Below are 18991 nucleotides of genomic sequence, written 5' to 3' on the forward strand. Positions count from 1 at the left end.
TTCTAGATCTGCCAACTGTAGCGAGCAAAACTATCGTTTACTGAGCTTCATCAAGTCCAGCGTCATGAACTGTTCCTAAAGCTTAACAGGTATCCACTCTTCTAATCCTCACAACAGCCCCATGAGGTAGGTCCTCTTTGATAGGTGATGAAACCGAGCTACTAAGAGGTGGTATAGGTACCATCTTGACAACGCTGCTATGCTGCCTCTCAATAGATCACCAAACCCATTGTCTCTTTTCCTTGAAACTTAGTTTCATTCGTTTATCCCTCAGCCATAACAGAAGATACAATATCCTTTATGGACTCAATTTTATAATGAGGCTTTATATGCAGAAAGTTCTTCCAAATATGTGGTGTATGTGTCTTCTTTTCACCTTTTGAAATGAGGCATACTGGGAAAAGGTGAGGTAGGAAAGTCGTTAAAAACATTTGCAGCTCACCAGATATGAGTCTGACCAGATCTTAACATTCTGAATCAACATTCCAGTATACCTTATTCAGGTACTGCATCTGTAGTAACCATACAGGACTAATTCACTTGTTGTATAAAGATTTCATGATTGTATGCTGTAAGCCAAGTACCTGGATTTGTGAGTCTACTCTATGCCTTGCATCTAGTGAGGCAGAGAGATAATTTTTTTAAAACATGATAAATTTGTAAATGAAATATTATGTTACAAGGTAGTAAGTGCTCTGGACAAAGAAAAAAGAGAGCAGGGTAAGAAAACATTGCATTATGGGAGGTGCCAGGCAGGTTACAGTAGTAAATAGAGTGGTCTAGGCTGGCCTCATTGAGGTAATACTTAAAGAAATAATTAAAAAGTAGAAAGTTCTTATATTTTCATGTAAAAAAAGCTCATCTTCTTTCTAATACTTCTGTACTTCAAGAACACATGCAAAGATATATATATATATTAGTATGTAAGACTTTTTAAGAGGGCTTTAAAAATACTTGCAGCCAATATAGAACTAAATAACAAAGTTTCATACTACTTCTAACTACAATTATGATGCTATTAACACAAAGCATGACTTTTACTCTACATGTCACTTCCCTAAATTCTGTCTCTCCTTCACTGAACAAACACGTATTGACTACCCACCACCTGCTGGCATTTTGATAGCACCGATGGTGCTCCAGGGGTCACATTCCCATGGGATGACACAACTAAACAGGCAACTGCGAGATATATAAGAGGGCTGACTGGAGTATTAGAACATGAAGCAGGGGGTCAAGGGGAAATGGTATCTGAGATGAATCTCAAAGAATGGATAGGAGATAAAGATGTGGGGAGGTGGAGAACATTGAGGCACGTGCAAAGTACTGAGGCACATGGAGGACTGAAAGTATATTCTTTGCTCATGGCACTGAATATAGTCCTAAGTGAGAAAAGACTAAGGGATTCAGTAGAACATGATAAACAAGGATACTGCAGAAATATTCGGCAACTTGTAGGAGAATGAAATTTGAGAAACTGAGTTTCCCCAAATAAAGTATTCATGGTCTATCGCATTAGCAAAGATGATAAACAAGGGCTCAAACAAGGCTCTCACAGTAAGACTAAGAAGGAGGCGAGGTAGAATTGACAAGAGTTGAAAGCTACTGCTTCCGGGCGAGTGATAGAGAAAGAGAAGTGTGGAATGACCCTCGGGATCTGTGATGCCTTTCAGTCTGACAGGGGACACATGAAGAGGGACACGAGGAAAAAATGACGACTCCAACATGGGGCATATTGAACATGAAGTGTGTGTCATAAACTAATGGAAAATTTCCCTAGATGGTGTCATTTATGTCTCTGGAGGCAAAAGAAAGAATTTTAGGATTAAGAAAATGAAGGTATTAATTAAAATGTATTTAATATTTAAACTACTATTTCTTGAGCAATATGTGTCATGTAGAACACTAGTTCTGCCAAATAAGTAAAAAGACTATGTGGTAAAATATTTTTTTTTTATACTTGGTTCAACAAAGTCCTTTATTAAAAGGCTTCTCATAGAAGTAATATATGCAATTCATATCTTGTGTGTGTGTGTGTGTGTGTGTGTGTGTGTGTGTGTATGTGGTACACGGGCCTCTCACTGTTGTGGCCTCTCCCGTTGTGGAGCACAGGCTCCGGAAGCGCAGGCTCAGCGGCCACGGCTCACGGGCCCAGCCGCTCCGCGGCATGTGGGATCTTCCCAGACTGGGACACGAACTCGTGTCCCCTGCATCGGCAGGTGGACCCTCAACCACTACGCCACCAGGGAAGCCCTGCAATTCATATCTTTAAGAGAGATTAAATATGAAGCATTTGCAAATTTTCTTGAGGGATATGTTTTTAGTGTAGCATCTTGTGGGATGCACATAAAATGCATTTTTGGAAAAAAAACTGTCTTAGAGTATTCAGACAGGTATATTATCAAAATATGTTGTGTTCATCATTTAGTGTATCTCTCTTTACACTGTATTACAATGTCATGAGAAAACTGACTCTAGGTCATTTAGATCCCCATAAATGAGGAAGGCTTTTAAATACAGGATGATTCTTTTTATAAAAGTCACAAAACACATTCAATCTTTTGTTTTCATTGGCTCACCTGACACTCTTCACTTCTATCTATTTAAGTCTTTTAAGTCTATTATTAAGATTTTTGTATACTTAGATAATACTTACATAATTACTTCTGTATGAATGTGACTTTTTTTTAAAGTGGAGAGTAGTTATTTCTCCAGTACTTACTCATGTATTGCAGTATGTTGATGAATTAAACAAGAATGAAAGAATAAATACATGATATATAACAGATGAAAGAAGTCCACAGAGTTTCAAGAAGGCTGAGTAAATAGCAAAAGAAATTAACAGGCATTCGGGTATGCCATTTACTCAATGAAAAAGCATACTGTTTACTGAGTGCTTTAATTAGCTTTCCTTTGGAAGTGTGGCTCAGGTAGACAGGTTTTATTTTTAGCAGGTGCAAAAGAAAACTGCTTGTGATGGTACTCTGAGCTGATGAGAGCAGTGACAGTGTGTGGTATGTTGAAAAAAAAAATCATTCTAGGGCTTCCCTGGTGGCGCAGTGGTTGAGAGTCCGCCTGCCGATGCAGGGGACACGGGTTTGTGCCCCGGTCCGGGAAGATCCCACATGCCGCGGAGCGGCTGGGCCCGTGAGCCATGGCCGCTGAGCCTGCGCGTCCGGAGCCTGTGCTCCACAACGGGAGAGGCCACAACAGTGAGAGACCCGTGTACCGAAAAAAAAAAAAAAATCATTCTACTTATAAAGTTATGGAATCGTGAGATAAACGGGGTGACAATGTATAACTGTTATACATGTTTACAGTTATAAATGTATAACTGACATGCTTAAAAGGTAATGTAAGTGAATACAAATCTAATTTAAGGATTTAAAAACAAGATAAACTCACAACCATCATTTACCTATATACTTATTAGCTGTTAAAACAGTCTTCTCATAGACTTAAAAAAAAAAAAAAAACAACTAAAAGTGCTTTAAAAGAATATCCCTTCTTTCTGTGGATTCCCAGATTGGTAAATTAAAATGACATGTCTTCCCATATCTGACTGTCCATTTTTTTCGCATGAAATTTTAAAAAATACAAAAGAGAAGCAAAATGTACTTAAATCCAAGTTTAAGAATTCCACACATAGACATATGAGGTTATTTTTATTCCAATGGTTAATTCCATGTGCAAGGCATATTTTGGTTTCTCCTGATCATGTTTCTATTTGACACTATACATTTTTTAAATTGGTAGATGTGATTCACAGTTCTGTATGCTAACACACAACACTGCACGTATGTTATCTCCCCAAATTAAACCTCATGGTATTTTTAAGTCCTAATTTCTTCCCAGGGAAATTTTTAATTTTAGCTCTAAAATATATACATATGCATATATATATATACACACACACACACACATCTAATTGTATATATACAGATATACACATAAATAAAATTTGCCAATGTTAAGAAATATTAAAACATTATTTCAATTATTGACATGAGTATCTGTTGTTACATTTCCCTCCTAGACTAAGACAGATCTACAGTAAGTTGTATAAAATGACCAAGTAAATTACATTATCAATAGTATAGACTGTTATAATTAGACCAAAACATTATTTTACTATGTGATTAGATTGATTTTTATAATTTAATAAAAAAGTAATCTCAGAGTCATGCCACAACTCCGTGTAGTGAAAATGCCACTGAATTTACTTTCAAATCATATTAACATTATGTTAATATGGGGGGGTTATGTAACCCACATATAATAGGGCAAGAAAATATTAATATATACATTAGATTTTGGAGCATGTGTTTTCTGCTAAAGCAATGCTTGTTTGAATACAAGATTAAGTTGTTTGTTTCACAAATTTTTCTCTTGTTTCTTTTGTTCACGAACAAGTCAAGGAAGGAAGTTTTAAAAGAAGATGCAGAAAACAAACAATGAAAAGGGTATTTTTATTTAGTACTTCAGCAACCACTATCTGACCCCAACCTTAAGCATATCATTTCAGTTCCCTGAGCCCATTTTCTTCATCTTTAAAGTAGGAGTTTTGAGAAGTAGCCTTTATTCATGAGTTTCATGGAGCTGGATCAGAGGCAGGTCCAAGAATAAGAGAGGGTGCCAAATGGGCAGCTTCCAGCCCTTAGTCACACAGATGAAGTTGGCCTCAACCAGCACACTTCCACATTTATCAGCTTTCTACACTTGGTCTCTATATTCAACATCATTGGAAGGAACAGTTCATAATATTTTAAGCTTTAAAACCCCTCGATTATTAATACCTTTGGGAAAGACAATCCTCAATAGGTCTCTCCTGTACCTACACATCTTACGGGGTTTGCCAACAATGCAAGACCCTGGCTGCTCTTCACCTTGGCCATTTCTCAAACTTCTGTGTGGAACAGGCAACAACCTTAGGGATGAGGCAATGTCTCCCTCTGGGACAAAGAGCAGACTAACTTACTGCTTGCTATAAAAGAGGTGGATTCCACAAGCTCAGTGCTCCTCACCTGTGACTGAAACCTACGTGTGCAGCATCAATCTAGGCCCATATCTCACGTGACCCACATGAGAGTGGGGGACAAGGGGAACTGATGCAAATATGCTGATGTTCATGCTGCCTCCTGTGGTGTGAGTAATAAAGTTCTTTGTGTCCGACCCAGGAATCTCATGTCTACTATTGGCATCCATGAAACTGTAACAAGTTAATTTATTAGTTTATAAGTAGAATAAGGTAAAGCTAAATCCTGGGAAGGACAATGCCCTATTACTAGACTCTTGCTAAGGTGTTCATGGATATTTAATATCTTTAAATATTAAAACTAGACTAATAAAAAATAGTAAGGTGCTGACACTCTGAACTAGATATATAACTAACAGTACAAATGAAAGAATCTAGAAAAGAAAACTGTCTTAATAGAAATTTATTACATGAAGAAAGTGGCAATAAGAACCAGAGGGAAAATGATGTATTACTTAATAAATAACATGGAGATAAGTGGCTATACATTTTGAATATATAAAGTTAGGCCCTTCACCTCACATCATACCAAAAAAAATCAATTACAGATAAATAAGTGATCGGAAGTGAAAAATAAAACTACAGATGTTTAGGAGTAAATGTGGAAGGCTATTTTTATAATAAAAATGTGAAAAGGCCTTCTTTAGCAAAATAAGCAATCAAGGAAACATTAGACGATTTGATTGCATAGAAGTTTTTTTAAAAACCTCATGTACAGAAGAAAATTTCATAAAGAAAGTTAAAAACAAGTGATCAACAGGGAAAATCATTTCAAGATAAGATGACAAAGACTTAAATTCTCTAAAATATTTTAAGAAATATACAACATATGCACATGAAAATATGGCCAATGCGTACAAATGGGCAACTTAAAAAAACAAGAGAAATACAAGTAGTTGATAAGCTCTTGATTTTGATAAATATATAATGTTTACTCTCAAAACAGGCAGGGAAATTTAACATTATGCAACAATACGATTTAACTTCTGACTCTTGAAATTGATAAATATGAACTACTATCCAGTGTGGGAGACTAGAGACACTAATAGTTTGTTGGCAGGACTATAATTACTACCCTTTAAAAAAAAAGTAATATGGAAACTCTGTCAAACATCATTTGTCTTAACCTTGCCCACCCATTTTAAGGAATTTATCTCACATTATCAAGATACAATGGAAAAATATATGTGTTGATGTTTTACTGTAACTCTGTTTGTACAGTAACAGGAACTCGAAATATCTTCAACATCTCAGTTTTCATGAGGAGAATGTGCATCACTATTGAGATACTGCACAGCTATTTCCCTCATAAGTAGAATGAGGCAAGTCAGTGAAAATTCACTTGTCCAATGCATAAAATTTTGTGAAAAAAAGAATTCAATGAAAATTAGTAAGAAAACATGTTCATTTCAAAATAAATACATTATTTTTAAAAACAACTAGACTTTTTGAAAAATCTCAAATCCTTTCCTTTACATTTCACTGTTGGTATAACCATTATAGAAATAAACAAAAAGCAAAGGGGAAAAAAAAGACATCTAAATAGATACTAAAGCATTAACATGAAGTGCAAGGGCAAGAGGAAGCTATTCATGTTTCTTCAGACACTTTGGTACTCTACGGATTGTTATAAGGAATACTGCTTTCGTAATACAAATTATTAGAACAGAATTTTAAAAGAAAATAAATTGCCAACAAGAGAAGGAAGGAAGAAAGCAGTGGATGCACCAGATGACATATTCAAATTCTAACATTCTGTATTGCTGAGACTTCTGAAAGGAAGTGACCCAAAAACTGATGATATTCACCCAAAGCCACAGGGAAAATAGAAACAGACCCAAAAGTTCTGAAAAGAAATAACAGAGGAAACATTTGGAAACAGAGGAGTTAGTAGAAAAGAGAACAGATCCTGACCTAAAGGTTGGTATGGCCACAGTACACTAATCAATAGTACAGATATCTCTTACTGATGATTAGCAGGGCCTAGAACATTGATCTTCAGGCCAGGCTGGGTCAGGCCAGGCTGGGTCAGGCCAGGCATCAGTATTTTACTTCCAGAAGATGAAAGCCCTGAGAACTATCTGCTCAGTAGAGCATGCAAAGAGAACCAGCTATCCTGTGTCACATGAGGAAATTAAGCTCTGGAAGAGCTAATCAGAGTACAGCAAATATAGTAATAGTCTTTTTTTTTGTATCAAGAGAAAGAAATATATCCTACACAGCAATATACCGCAGTACATGCATATGCAACTGCAAAGCGACATGTGAAAAGGCAGTCGTAACCTCGATATTTAAGGAAGAAAAGCCTTACACAGTAGTAACCAACATAAAATTATCAGTGAGATACTTTACAGTTTTCATACTAAGTTTTTGAAATCCAATGTGTTTTTCACACTTTCAGTAATTTTAATTTGAGCCAGCCACGGTGCTCATTAGCTACGTTTGTCCAGTGACTATCTTATCAGACAAAGCATCCCTAGAACAACAGTAGCATGTATGCAAAGTTGGTCAAAATAAAAACTGATAAAACTACTGTGGAGAACCAGTTTAAGATAAATATAACCTATGTTTCAGCAATCCCACTCCTGGGAATGTAACAAAGGAGGCCATAAAAAAATGTTGGTAGAAGCAAAGATTAACCACCACCACTATCACCAATGGAACAATTAGATGTTCATCATTTTCATGGAGTAAAGTCTTTGCATGCATTGGCAGGAATATAATAGTATTTCTTATAGTGGGAGCAACTATGTTTTATGCCCTCGGGTGTGCTATATATGAAAGGAGGGACATTATTTCATCATTCAGCCATATGCTTTCACCTAAATAAATGTTGACCAGTTGGTAGGCTTATCTGGAAAGAAAAGGATGATGCTGGCCTCTACGTTTCTGAAGCTCTCAATCTGCACGTGATTCTAAATTCAGCCATATAACACAGCCACCATTATTCTGTAGGCCCCAAATGTTACCTGGTTTTGACGCACATATTAGCAAATTTGTTGATATTAAAGTCCTAGTAATTACCATTGACACAACTTATAGGTAAGCGAGGAAAGAAGAAGTGACATTTGTTATCCAGTTCCCCAGGTTACTTAAACATGGTCCAGGAGATAGAGCACTGGCTCAGCCTCTGAATGGTATCTCTGTGGCTTGGTAACTAACTCTCTGATACTCTTTTCCTGATCTCTAGAGCAGCTGTAAAACCTACCCCACACAGTTGTTGTGAGAAAATGACTGACACAATGCATTTCACATAGGCCTAGTCAAATACCAGTTTACTCTTTCCCACAATGTCTGCACAATGTTTTGTCTGGATCATAATTAGAATCATCTTTTTACATTTAATATCTAAATAAAAGTTCTGGTAATCAAAGAAATACAAACCAAAGGAACCATATTATAGCACTTTTACACTTCCAAATTAACCAATTTCATTTTAAATAATATTCAAATTTGGAGAGTCTGCATTAAGAAAGGAATCACGTATGCTAGTGGCAATGTCAATGACTATCACATCTCCAAAGAGAATTTGATACTTCAGGGTCCTTGTTCTTTGATTCAGTAACCTTAGTAGTAAGCTTTCCTTGAGAAACAGTTAAAACTATCAATATTTACATCCAGAAATGTTCATCTTATTTATAGTGAAAAAATGAAGACATCCTAAATCCCTAATACCAGGAGAATGTGTATGAAAAAACATACAACCATAGAATTGAATAATATGTAATCATTTTATATAATATTTAAGAAATGTTTAATCACATGGGAAAACGGTATATAATCATGTCACTACTGGGATATAGAACTACCACATAGAGTAAAATATTAAATACGTAAAAATGCATAGAAAAAGAGACTAGTGAAGAAACTACTTTTTTAAAAATTTGTTTAAACAAAATATCTCTTCTTTAAACCCACATTTGGATTTTTGTTCAACTAAATATCACTTAATAAAAAGTTAACATCAAATTTCTCCTAAAGATTAATAAGTAAAAATTTTGTTTCTACCAACTTATCAATTTTCTTATGTCAGTCAAAAAGTGTCATCAGGTATCCCTCTTTGCCATGCATGCCAGAAATTTTTAAACAGAATGTAGATCTCCATCATGGAATTCATTAAAAACGGATTATTGGTAGAATTATTTTCTCCTTATTGATTTTTGATCACTCTGTCTTTAATTGCTCATATATGTGTGTATGCATACTCTTAAATGCTTGTTAGTAACACATATATTTCTTCAAGTATTAAGTAATGGTTTTTAAAGTTAAAGCAAGATATTCTGTGTTTACTGAACTACGAAATGCAGCACATCCCCACCAGGCCTTCCTTAAGGGTCTGAGAGAAAATGCAGAAGCCACCTTGACTAGAGAGTAAAGATCTGAAGGGAACTCAGTTACACCACTGGGTCTTAATTGGCTCAAAAGGCCCATTTGTTGCCTGGTGACAAATATATGCTAACTATTCGAACATCATCTAGGCCATGAATAATTATCTTACTAAGGAAGCAGAACTATGACTCTAGGACTTCCTGAAGCATGAGGAAATATAATTTTAAATCATACTTTCATAGCAAAAATTTACTTTCCAAAAGGTAGTACAAACAATAAAATAAATACCCATGATGAGTAATTTTGACTCCTTTTTGTACTTGAATTGAGTCAGAATGATTAAAATTCACTAGGTAAATTGATTGCCAATTTAGGCTGTTCTTCTCAGCACGCCTCCAAATTCTCTAAGACTAGAAAGCCTTGCAATCACGTTTAAAACTCCTTCAAAGACAAAATATTTCCTGATTTGGCAGAAATTAAAGCCTAAAAAAAAATGTTCCTTGCTATCAGAGGTTAATGGATTATAGTACCATTTATACAAACTGGGCATAAAACAGTTAAACCGTAAGGCTTAGGCTGAAGCCTGGCGACACCCCAGGACCCTGCAGGCAGTCTTGGCACTCTTCAAGTGCTGTGGGAGATGCTGAGTAGGAGATACAGGAAACAACCTTAGAGACAGGTGTGTTTAATGAATGGGCGGGGGAAGGAGGATAGTGTCTATAGCTCCCAACCCATGACAAACTAGGACCAGCTCTTCTCACCCACAGAGCAGGACAGAAAAAGGGGAGGGAAGAGAGACACCAGCAGGAAAAGACATCCTGCCTCACAGTGATGAGAGTAGTAGAAGCAGAGGCTTATAATAGAGTTACATGTGCTTTATCAGAAAAATAAATGGAAATACATAGTTGAATCCTTTCTTGAGGAACACCATTACTCTGCATTACAGGCGAAAGTCTGAGTATTTTCAGAATGTGCTCTTTTCAACTGGAATGAAAGTACAGTGCCAGCGCAGCAGAAAATCTTGGATCACAAGAAAAATAACATAAGCAGAACGAAGAAATCATAGAAATAAAACAAGAATCAAGGAGGAAATACTTTCTAACCACTCAAAATGAGGAGAGATCAGTAAGTAGTATAAACGCCAGGACAACACCACAAGTTAAGCATATACATAGAATTCACAATTTCCTGGATATACACGGACATGTACGCGCGCACACACACGCAAACACAGGGTGGCTTTTGCTTCAACAAATCCCTTCTGCCAGTCCTCTAAAGTCTTCTAGGTAAAATAGTAGGAACTACGGCGACAGGGATTAACTCCACTGACCCTCAATCACTCCCTTGATGCCAGGTCAGCTAATGGACTTTATTTACCTAGAGACCAGAGGGCATTAAGGCCTTAGACCAGCTAAAAACTTCACTGTGATTAACACAGTCAAGTGGAACCAAGAACATGAGTCGACTGCTCCTGTTACATCAAAATTTTTTCTCCTCTGAAATACGATCTTCCAGATTCAAAGAAATGACCACAGAAAAAAAACAATCTGAACAATGACAGATCATCTAAATCCCACTGATCATACTTAAAATAAGACTTCCCCTAAACCATTTGAAAACTTAAAACCACTTATATTTTCAAACTATTTAAATTCCACACACATCCTAGATAATTCTCTGCTTGATTCAAGAAATCTCCTTTCCAAATTACCACTTCTGAAATATAATTTACCAACACACAGAAAATCAAAGATTTTGTTGAAGGTTTACTGTCCCTCTGCCCAAGGACTCTCATTTCACACCTCGAAACACTGACAGAATTCTAATAATCGTTATGGCCCAAATGTGTACATATACATATGTGCACACACACACGCACACACACACACGTTATAGCCCTTTTTTCAGCGTGCACAAAAGGCACTTTAAATGCAGACATTACGGTTTTGTTTTTAGCGGTGCAGTTTGTTTTCTAACTATTTAAACTAACTGCATGGTGTTGATACCATAGGCTCCTCATTAAAGGGTACAATTTTTAGAATCTATGAAATTAATACAACTGTCCTAGGAAAACCGAAATTTTCCTCTTCATAATTACACAACAGAAAACAACTCTTTTAAAAATATGGAATACACTTAAGGTTGTTTTGCTTTTACAATGAATCCTGAATACTGTAAGTAATAAATACAGTCGTTACCACTCATGAAGTGCTGAGAGAAACCAAATTTTATCTACTTTTCAAATGGGTTGTGGTTGACATTATTCATCACAGTTAGAGAGGATAAGAATCAGCTCAAGTCTATAAACATGGCAAAGCAACTGAATATCTTTCAAAAGTAAAAAATAAAAATATTTTATAACTTATTATTTTTAAAAAAATTTAACTCAAAAACACTACCAAGAGTCTCAAAGCTTCTTTTGTATAATTGCTAAAAATCTGTTCCATTTTTTTTTCCATCCCAATGAATTTCAAAATCAAGGAGAGGAGAATAAAATAATCCTTAAGTATTTTTGATTTGTATAAAAACAATGAACAATGATCTAAATTCAATCCCAAAGTGTTTACTAAAACATCACTGTTACTTATCTAAGACAGCAGCATCATTCAACCTCTCAGTCTCTCAATATCCAAATATTCTAATAGCCCTAACACACGACTAATGCTTATAGATTCATTCTTCTATAACTGTATTAGGTAGAAAATTGCCATCTGCTTTTCAGTCATTTACACTGTATAAAAAGTGTTTTGGTCACCCCATTAAAAAAAAAATCCTTCACATTAGTCACTGAAATCCATATAACTTCTTTTTCTTTCCACAGTTCCTAATAAAGTGCTCTATTTTATTTATGCCAGATAACAGTTCAAACAGAATTATTAAAAGTCTAGACATTATAAGTTTGAACCAGTATTTTCTAGCAGACAATATTATTAACTTACTCAAAGCTCTTAACTTTTGTCAGATAACAGATCTCATGTTGTTTATAGATTTGCAATCAATCAAGCTTCTTTTTTTAAGGTATGAAAGAGACTGGAAGGATTAGAGATACTGGGAATAGTAAATTACAACTCTTATTTGGTGTTTTTAGGTGAAAATCAAATAGTGCTCCAAAGCTATAGGTTGTTAATTCATATAAAGGATGGGATAATTGTTATTTTAAGTTGTCAGCTTATTTCATCATCTTACTTCTGGTACTTTAAGCCAGAAAAGTCTAAATTATGTTAACTTTTAATAAGAAAGTAAGCCTATAATAAGTAATTGAAACTTCTTCAAAGATACCAGTATCAATTTTTCTTTACTAAAAATGTATTTTTTGCTCAGAAACTCGGCCACCAAAATATTTCAGAATAAACACGATATACTCACATTCGTATGTAATACAAATACTGCTTACCTCAGTCAAGTGTGGTGTAGGGTTAAATCCACAGAGATTACACACTTGTTTCTTGCATTCAGTGCAAGTGTTGAAGTTAGGAGGATCCTTAGAACCTATGTTGAGTTTAGTTTTGCAGAGAGGACAGGCTGATTCTGGTTTGGGGGTTTCCTCCAGTTTGGGGGGAAGAACAGCCTTTTGAGGCTCAACTGTTGAAGGTTTGCTGTCCTTAGTAGGCAGAGGCTTCTTTTCTGTTTCTGTTCTTTTTACTGTTGAAACTTGTTCAGCTTTGGGCTCTAATTTTTCAGCTACTAGAGCTTTGGTTTCCTTTTTCACAGGTATAACCTTTGCAGGTGCAGGTGGTGCTGTGGATTTGGGTGGCCCCTGAGAAGTAGGTGGCTGCGAAGGAGGGACTTGTTTTGTCGGGGCCACTGGCCCACCCTGTGCATGAGACCCAGGCTGGCCTGCTGTGGAGATTAGATTTGATGCCTGGCTGAAAATGGATGCTCCAAACCCAAAGAGTTTCCCAGTCACTGTTTCTTGAGGAGTTGTGGGCTGTGATTTAGGGACATCAGAAATACTTCCCAGATTCAGACTAAAACGTCTCGACTGCTCCTGAGGTTTCGGGGGCTGTGGAGATGGGGGGGCAGTTTGGCCAGTGGAAGGTCGTGGACCTTGGGGTGTTGGTGCCCCTTTTGGCATAGGCTTGGCATCTGGCTTAGGACTCATTCTGGTTTGTGCTTTCTTTGGTTCGTCCCTCTTCTGAATTGAATCAACTTGTTTTTGACCTTTGGTCTCTGAACTAGGCCCAGGATGTGAAATAAGTTTTGAATCTGATGCAGGTCGAGGTATGACTTTAGAATCGAATGAGGTGACTTTTTCTCCTGTTGGTGGAAAACTCTGTGAGGGTTTGGCAGAGTCTGGTTTTAGAGAAGGAATTGCTTTCTCTTGATCCTGTGATGGTACTTTGGAGCTTGGAACGTCCGGTTTTGCTACTGTTGACAATGAAGACACAATGTCTGTGGCTGGCTTTCCTGTCTTGGGCTGCTTTGGTTTATCATCAGCCACGGAGACCTTGGCCTGTTCAGATGGGACGGAAGGCTCTTTGGGAGGGGCTGGCTTGGAGGAGGACTCTGCCACAGGAGGCTGCTGGGCTGTGACTGGGAGGGAGCCATGAAGGGTTGGCTGTTTCACTAGTGGTGGGGGCTTTTTAGACTCAGGGGCCTTTGAGACATCCTGTTTGGGTGTAGTATCTTTCTTTGGAGAAATCTGCTGTGATTGTGGGGTTGGCTTGCTCACTGCTGATGTAGGAACAGGGGCAGTCTTCGGTTTGGGCTGGGGTGATGATGGAACTGGAGCCAGGTCACCTCCTAGAGCTCTCTGCATCTGACAGTTTAAACAGAGCCACTCTTTAATCTAGAAATAATATAAATAATATAAAACAACAGTCAGTGAGATAATAACAATGTAGAAACAAAAACATTTTTAAAACTGCATGGTACCTTTTGAAACTATGTCTCTTATTATGCAAAACATAAAATATACATCAAATAATTTTACTTAATTTCTATTAAAATATTAAAATGTTAGGTACATTACAATATAACTAATGAACTTCGGAGCCTTAAGCACTGAAAACAAAATAAAAATCAGCACAGAATTGTATTTTTCTTCTAATGTTAGTTTTGTTATTCTTTGCCTTTGCAAAACAAAATACTCAGTTTGATTACTCCCAGAAATAGAAAACCATGTATGATAAAAGAAAATTAATTATAACATATTAGATTCCAGAATCAGTTACGTTAGATATTTTCTCTATTGATGGCTCATAAACGATTTTTAGTTATATAACCCAGAGTATGCTTGTCAAATTATTAACACATTGCTAATTTCTTAAATTAGCAAGAGCATCACTTCCCCCTCCAAGGTGATAGAATCCAATGTGAGAAAACAAAAAACTTATAGTAGCCACTGTAGGTTAGAAAGAGAACATTCTCTGTTAAGAAAATAAATGAAAAATAATGGCACACCCTCAAATTATCATAGATAGCATGATCTAACAGAGAAAACATTGCTTCCATTTCCTTTTCATTACTGGAAAGAGCAATATAAGTATGCAATATACTTATATGACTGGTGAGATATATATGTGAGATACACATCGTATATGTATCATGTATAGGCGTAAATGCATCTGTTCTTTTCATATCACCTTCATTGTTAAAAGGAGATGTTGAATTTGGTACTACCATATTTTAGAATTTAACGGTACCTATGTTTAAAATTTATCTTTTCTTATTCCAAAATAATGTATGCTCATTATACAAAACTTGAAATATTACGAAAGTAATTTTGAAGGGCAAATTCATGATCTAATCTTTTACTCCCAAAGTAACCAATGTTACCAGTTTAGCACTGAAGTTCTGTGTTCAGAAATCTACACAGTAAAAAACTAAATATATGGAGCATAAGTACAAGAAAAGTTTTCTACAGTACAAAATTGCAAAGTATTAGGCTGGCAAACAACATACTCTCTATTTGAAACAATTCCCTTTTGAAAAGAAACCAAACTAGTCATTTCTAAACTTTTAAAAACTTCTTTTTTCACTTGACATTTTACGCTGTTAAACTTTAATGAAAAAAACTCTACTGTATCTTTTTCTTAATCATTAAAATGGCTTTAAAAAAAGCCACTGAAATCATTTAAACTCAGGTAACAGTATAACAGGGCTTATTTTGCAATCTCATGGAAAGCAAACTTTTGTTTTTAGAAGGTTGAAGGAAGATTTTAAACTCTAACTGACAAGTTATATTTCTGTTTAAAAATCTGAATCAAAAAGCAAAATGAAAACATGTGTTACATATGGGTGGGAGGTACTTGGTTGTTCATTACATTTGTTTTCAACATGAGTATTGAGTACTTATGTATTTGCTATATTGTCTTTACCTTTCTGTATGTTTGAGGCATTTCACAAATAAGTAACTTTTTAAACATAAAGATATTTGAATCCCAAAACATAATCAAGCAACTGTTACCTATGTAAGTAACACGACTAAAGGTGAGCTTGAGAAACTCATTCCACTTTGTCCCCTTCTTGATGGAAGGAAATTTCTCCATAAACGTACCCCTACGCATTCAACCATCTCCCTCCCCTACTGCCAATGTCAATTCTGCTACTCTACTATTTATTTTTTCTCATTTGTTTTCTTCCAGTCTTAAATGATACCACGTGACCTCATAATCACGCAGCCAGACAAGATGAAAGAAAATATAATTAAAAGCATAATTCTTTACTTATATTTTATCAATGATTTTTTTCTATAAATTATTATATGAGAGCTATACCCACATTAACCACTTTAAACTACAAACTTCTGGGGCTAGTGTCTGTCATTGTATTAATTGCTCTTATTCTTTCTTAAATGGCAGAGCCAAAGAAGATGCAAAATGTATTCACCTGTTTCTTTCTTTATTCAAGTATTTATTGACTAACTTCTACTTAGCACATACCACTGAACAAAAGAGACAAAAATCTCTGTCCTCATGGAGACTATATTATAGAAGTATCAGATAAGAAACAGGTTAAAGCATAATGTAATTTCAAGATAATCACAGATATATAATAAGTATCTGATGGAGATACTGTGATGAGTCCTTTTATCCTTTCTTCCTGCAAGTTCTCCCTCAAACAAGCCCCCCGCCCCGCCAATTTCTTTGGATGCATTTGGTCTTATCAGCAAAATTTTAAGTCTCTTTGCCATGTGAACATTGGAGCTTCATGCATAGCTGGCCAGTAGGTCTTTACTCCATCTTTGGACCACTGCAAAATTAGGACACTACCATGGCATATCTAATGTATGATTTACTTCAATAGTGGGTCACACATACTATACTGTCCTCAAACCAAAATCAAATGTTTCCTTGTAGTTTATAAATGTATGTGACTATGTCTCCCAATAAGCAGACAAGAGAGAGTTAGGAAAAGACAGGTGGAAAACACAGGTCACTGCTTCTTCATAAGGATACAATTCTACTTTTCTCTTAATACACCCTTTTTTCGAACAGACTCCACTGACCCATCTTTTGTCCTTCTCATGACCCCATTTTCTTCACTCTGATAAGCAACACATAAAAGACAACTGATCCCTCAATGTTCCTCCTCACTGTGAGAATACAGGTTAAAATCATTGTCTATAGCTTTCACAATATGAAAAGCATTTTATCCTCTTAGGATTTTTCAGAAAGAGGCTCTTTTTTATTTAATTCTGGCCAAATCTGTTGAAAACAGAAATGAGTTTTATCTCAGAACTTAATCTATTACTGAACACAGCAGCGTTTCCAAGTCCCTGACTGAGCTGAAAACAAAAACAAAAAAATCTTTCCTATACATTAAGAAATTGAAAAAGTCCATAGCCCGCCCTGACATTAGTATCATGAACCACCATCTACTTTTTCACAATGCACTGAGGGAGAGTTAAGTAGTAGTAATAGCACCTTTGCCCTCTCACTCATCCGAGTTAAAAATCCCAGTGTATCTTTACTGCATTTTCAGTTATTTCTAAAGTGTGTCTGCATGGCTTGTGAAAGGTAATTCCCCATTCATTTGTTCACATTTCCAAAGCCACTGTCCCTCATTTGTCCCTTGTCATTTCTCAAATACCTCATACCTCCACCAAATATAACCTGTTTAAAACAAACCACCACAGAAGGGGTTGACTCTACTTCTCTTCAAACCTCAATACCTCTCCAATAACTGTGAAATAAAGTTAATTTTTGCAAGAAATTCAGAATATATAATTTTGTTCCTGTTCTCATGTTAGCACTTCCATAAGTCTGCTACCTCCAGGGCTGTATTTCCCAAAAGACTGTAAGCAACAAACGATAAAGACTTCCTGGCATAGTCTGACGCTTTAATCATTATATATGTTCACGAATATTTTTTGAGCTGGTTTGAATTAAATAAACTAATTTAAAATGTTTATGCTCTTCAAGCTACAACATTTCTGTGTGTACTCTGTTAATCCCCACTGTTTACCTAGCCTAAATGACAGGCTTCCACCTTCATTTTCTGGTTGCACGCCGTTCTCCCTATACTATACTTTTGCCCATGGATCATATATACTCATTTTGACTTGAACTGAAGGAACACCCCATACTTACCCCACCTGCTAACCATACATATTTTCACTGCTTGGAGACAATTACTGTCTTGTTTAACTTCTAAAATTAAATGTTTATCTCTAACTATGAGCAGAGGTGAACCTGAATTTACAACCATCATTGCCTCAGACACCTGCTGCCCGTTCCATTTGGTATCCATATCTACAACAAAGCTGGTTCTCCTAGTTCTGCATGATTGGGTCTTCATTTCACTATAGCTATGAGTGTGGATCTTAGAAGACTTTAGTCCTTATCCCTTATTCCCTATGCCAAAGGAGTCAGACAATAGCCAAGGCCAAGCCTAATTCAGAAGAAGCCTTTCACCAATATTTCATAAACAACTTCCCAGGTGCCCTGACATGAGTAGCACTCGTTCCTCTAATCATCCACATCCATTTGATAAACAATGGGAGAAATTCAAGAAACAATACCAGGGGAGCCTACAACTGTATCAGTATTTCCAAAGCCACGGTTCCTTATCTGGCCCTCGATGAGTGCTTTTTTCCTTTCTTCCTGCAAGTTCCTCCTCAACTCTCGCCCTCCCCACTTCTTCGGATGCTTTTGGTCTTATCAGTAAAATTTTAAGTCTCTGTGCAATGTTAACTCTGGAGCTTACCTTCAACATACAAGCAGTAAAATGAAAGAATCTGTGTTAGATAAATATGTCATGCCTTAACTATTCATAAATTCTAGATTTTATATAACAAATAAGGAAAAATAGTCATCTTTTCCTTCCCCCACCTATAGCCTTACTTACAGCAAATGAATACATGGAATTCATGATCTGGAGACACAAGTGTTTAATGAGCTACTCTAATCCAATTAGCTCTATAGAAAGAAGCAAAAAAAAGGCATAAAATTGTTCATTCAGTCTTCTGACAATATGCTACATAAATGGGGAAAAGAGAGTAGTCAGCCAGGATTTCTGCTCATTCTGAGGTCACTGTGTATTCTAATGTGGACCTGCTTATAATTACTAACACAGCTCCCTGTTTAATCCAACTCCCCCGGCTCCCTTTTATGTTATGTATCAGAGCCGAGTCATGTGAAATATAGTAATACAACTTCACTGGCTAAGGCTTTTGCTGGATAA

General features: G+C 36.2%; 1 protein-coding gene across 1 annotated transcript in view; it reads right to left on the reverse strand.

Moving 5' to 3' along the window:
• Positions 1 to 18991, reverse strand: part of PCLO (piccolo presynaptic cytomatrix protein) — a 387719-nt gene that overhangs the window by 347842 nt on the left and 20886 nt on the right. The window contains exon 3 of the mRNA XM_082632322.1: positions 12759 to 14153. Coding sequence (XP_082488448.1) covers positions 12759 to 14153 — 1395 coding nt within the window. The remainder of the gene's footprint in view (positions 1 to 12758; positions 14154 to 18991) is intronic.

This window comes from Mesoplodon mirus (assembly GCF_964341445.2).
Source record: "Mesoplodon mirus genome assembly, chromosome: 9".
NCBI lineage: Eukaryota > Metazoa > Chordata > Mammalia > Artiodactyla > Ziphiidae > Mesoplodon > Mesoplodon mirus.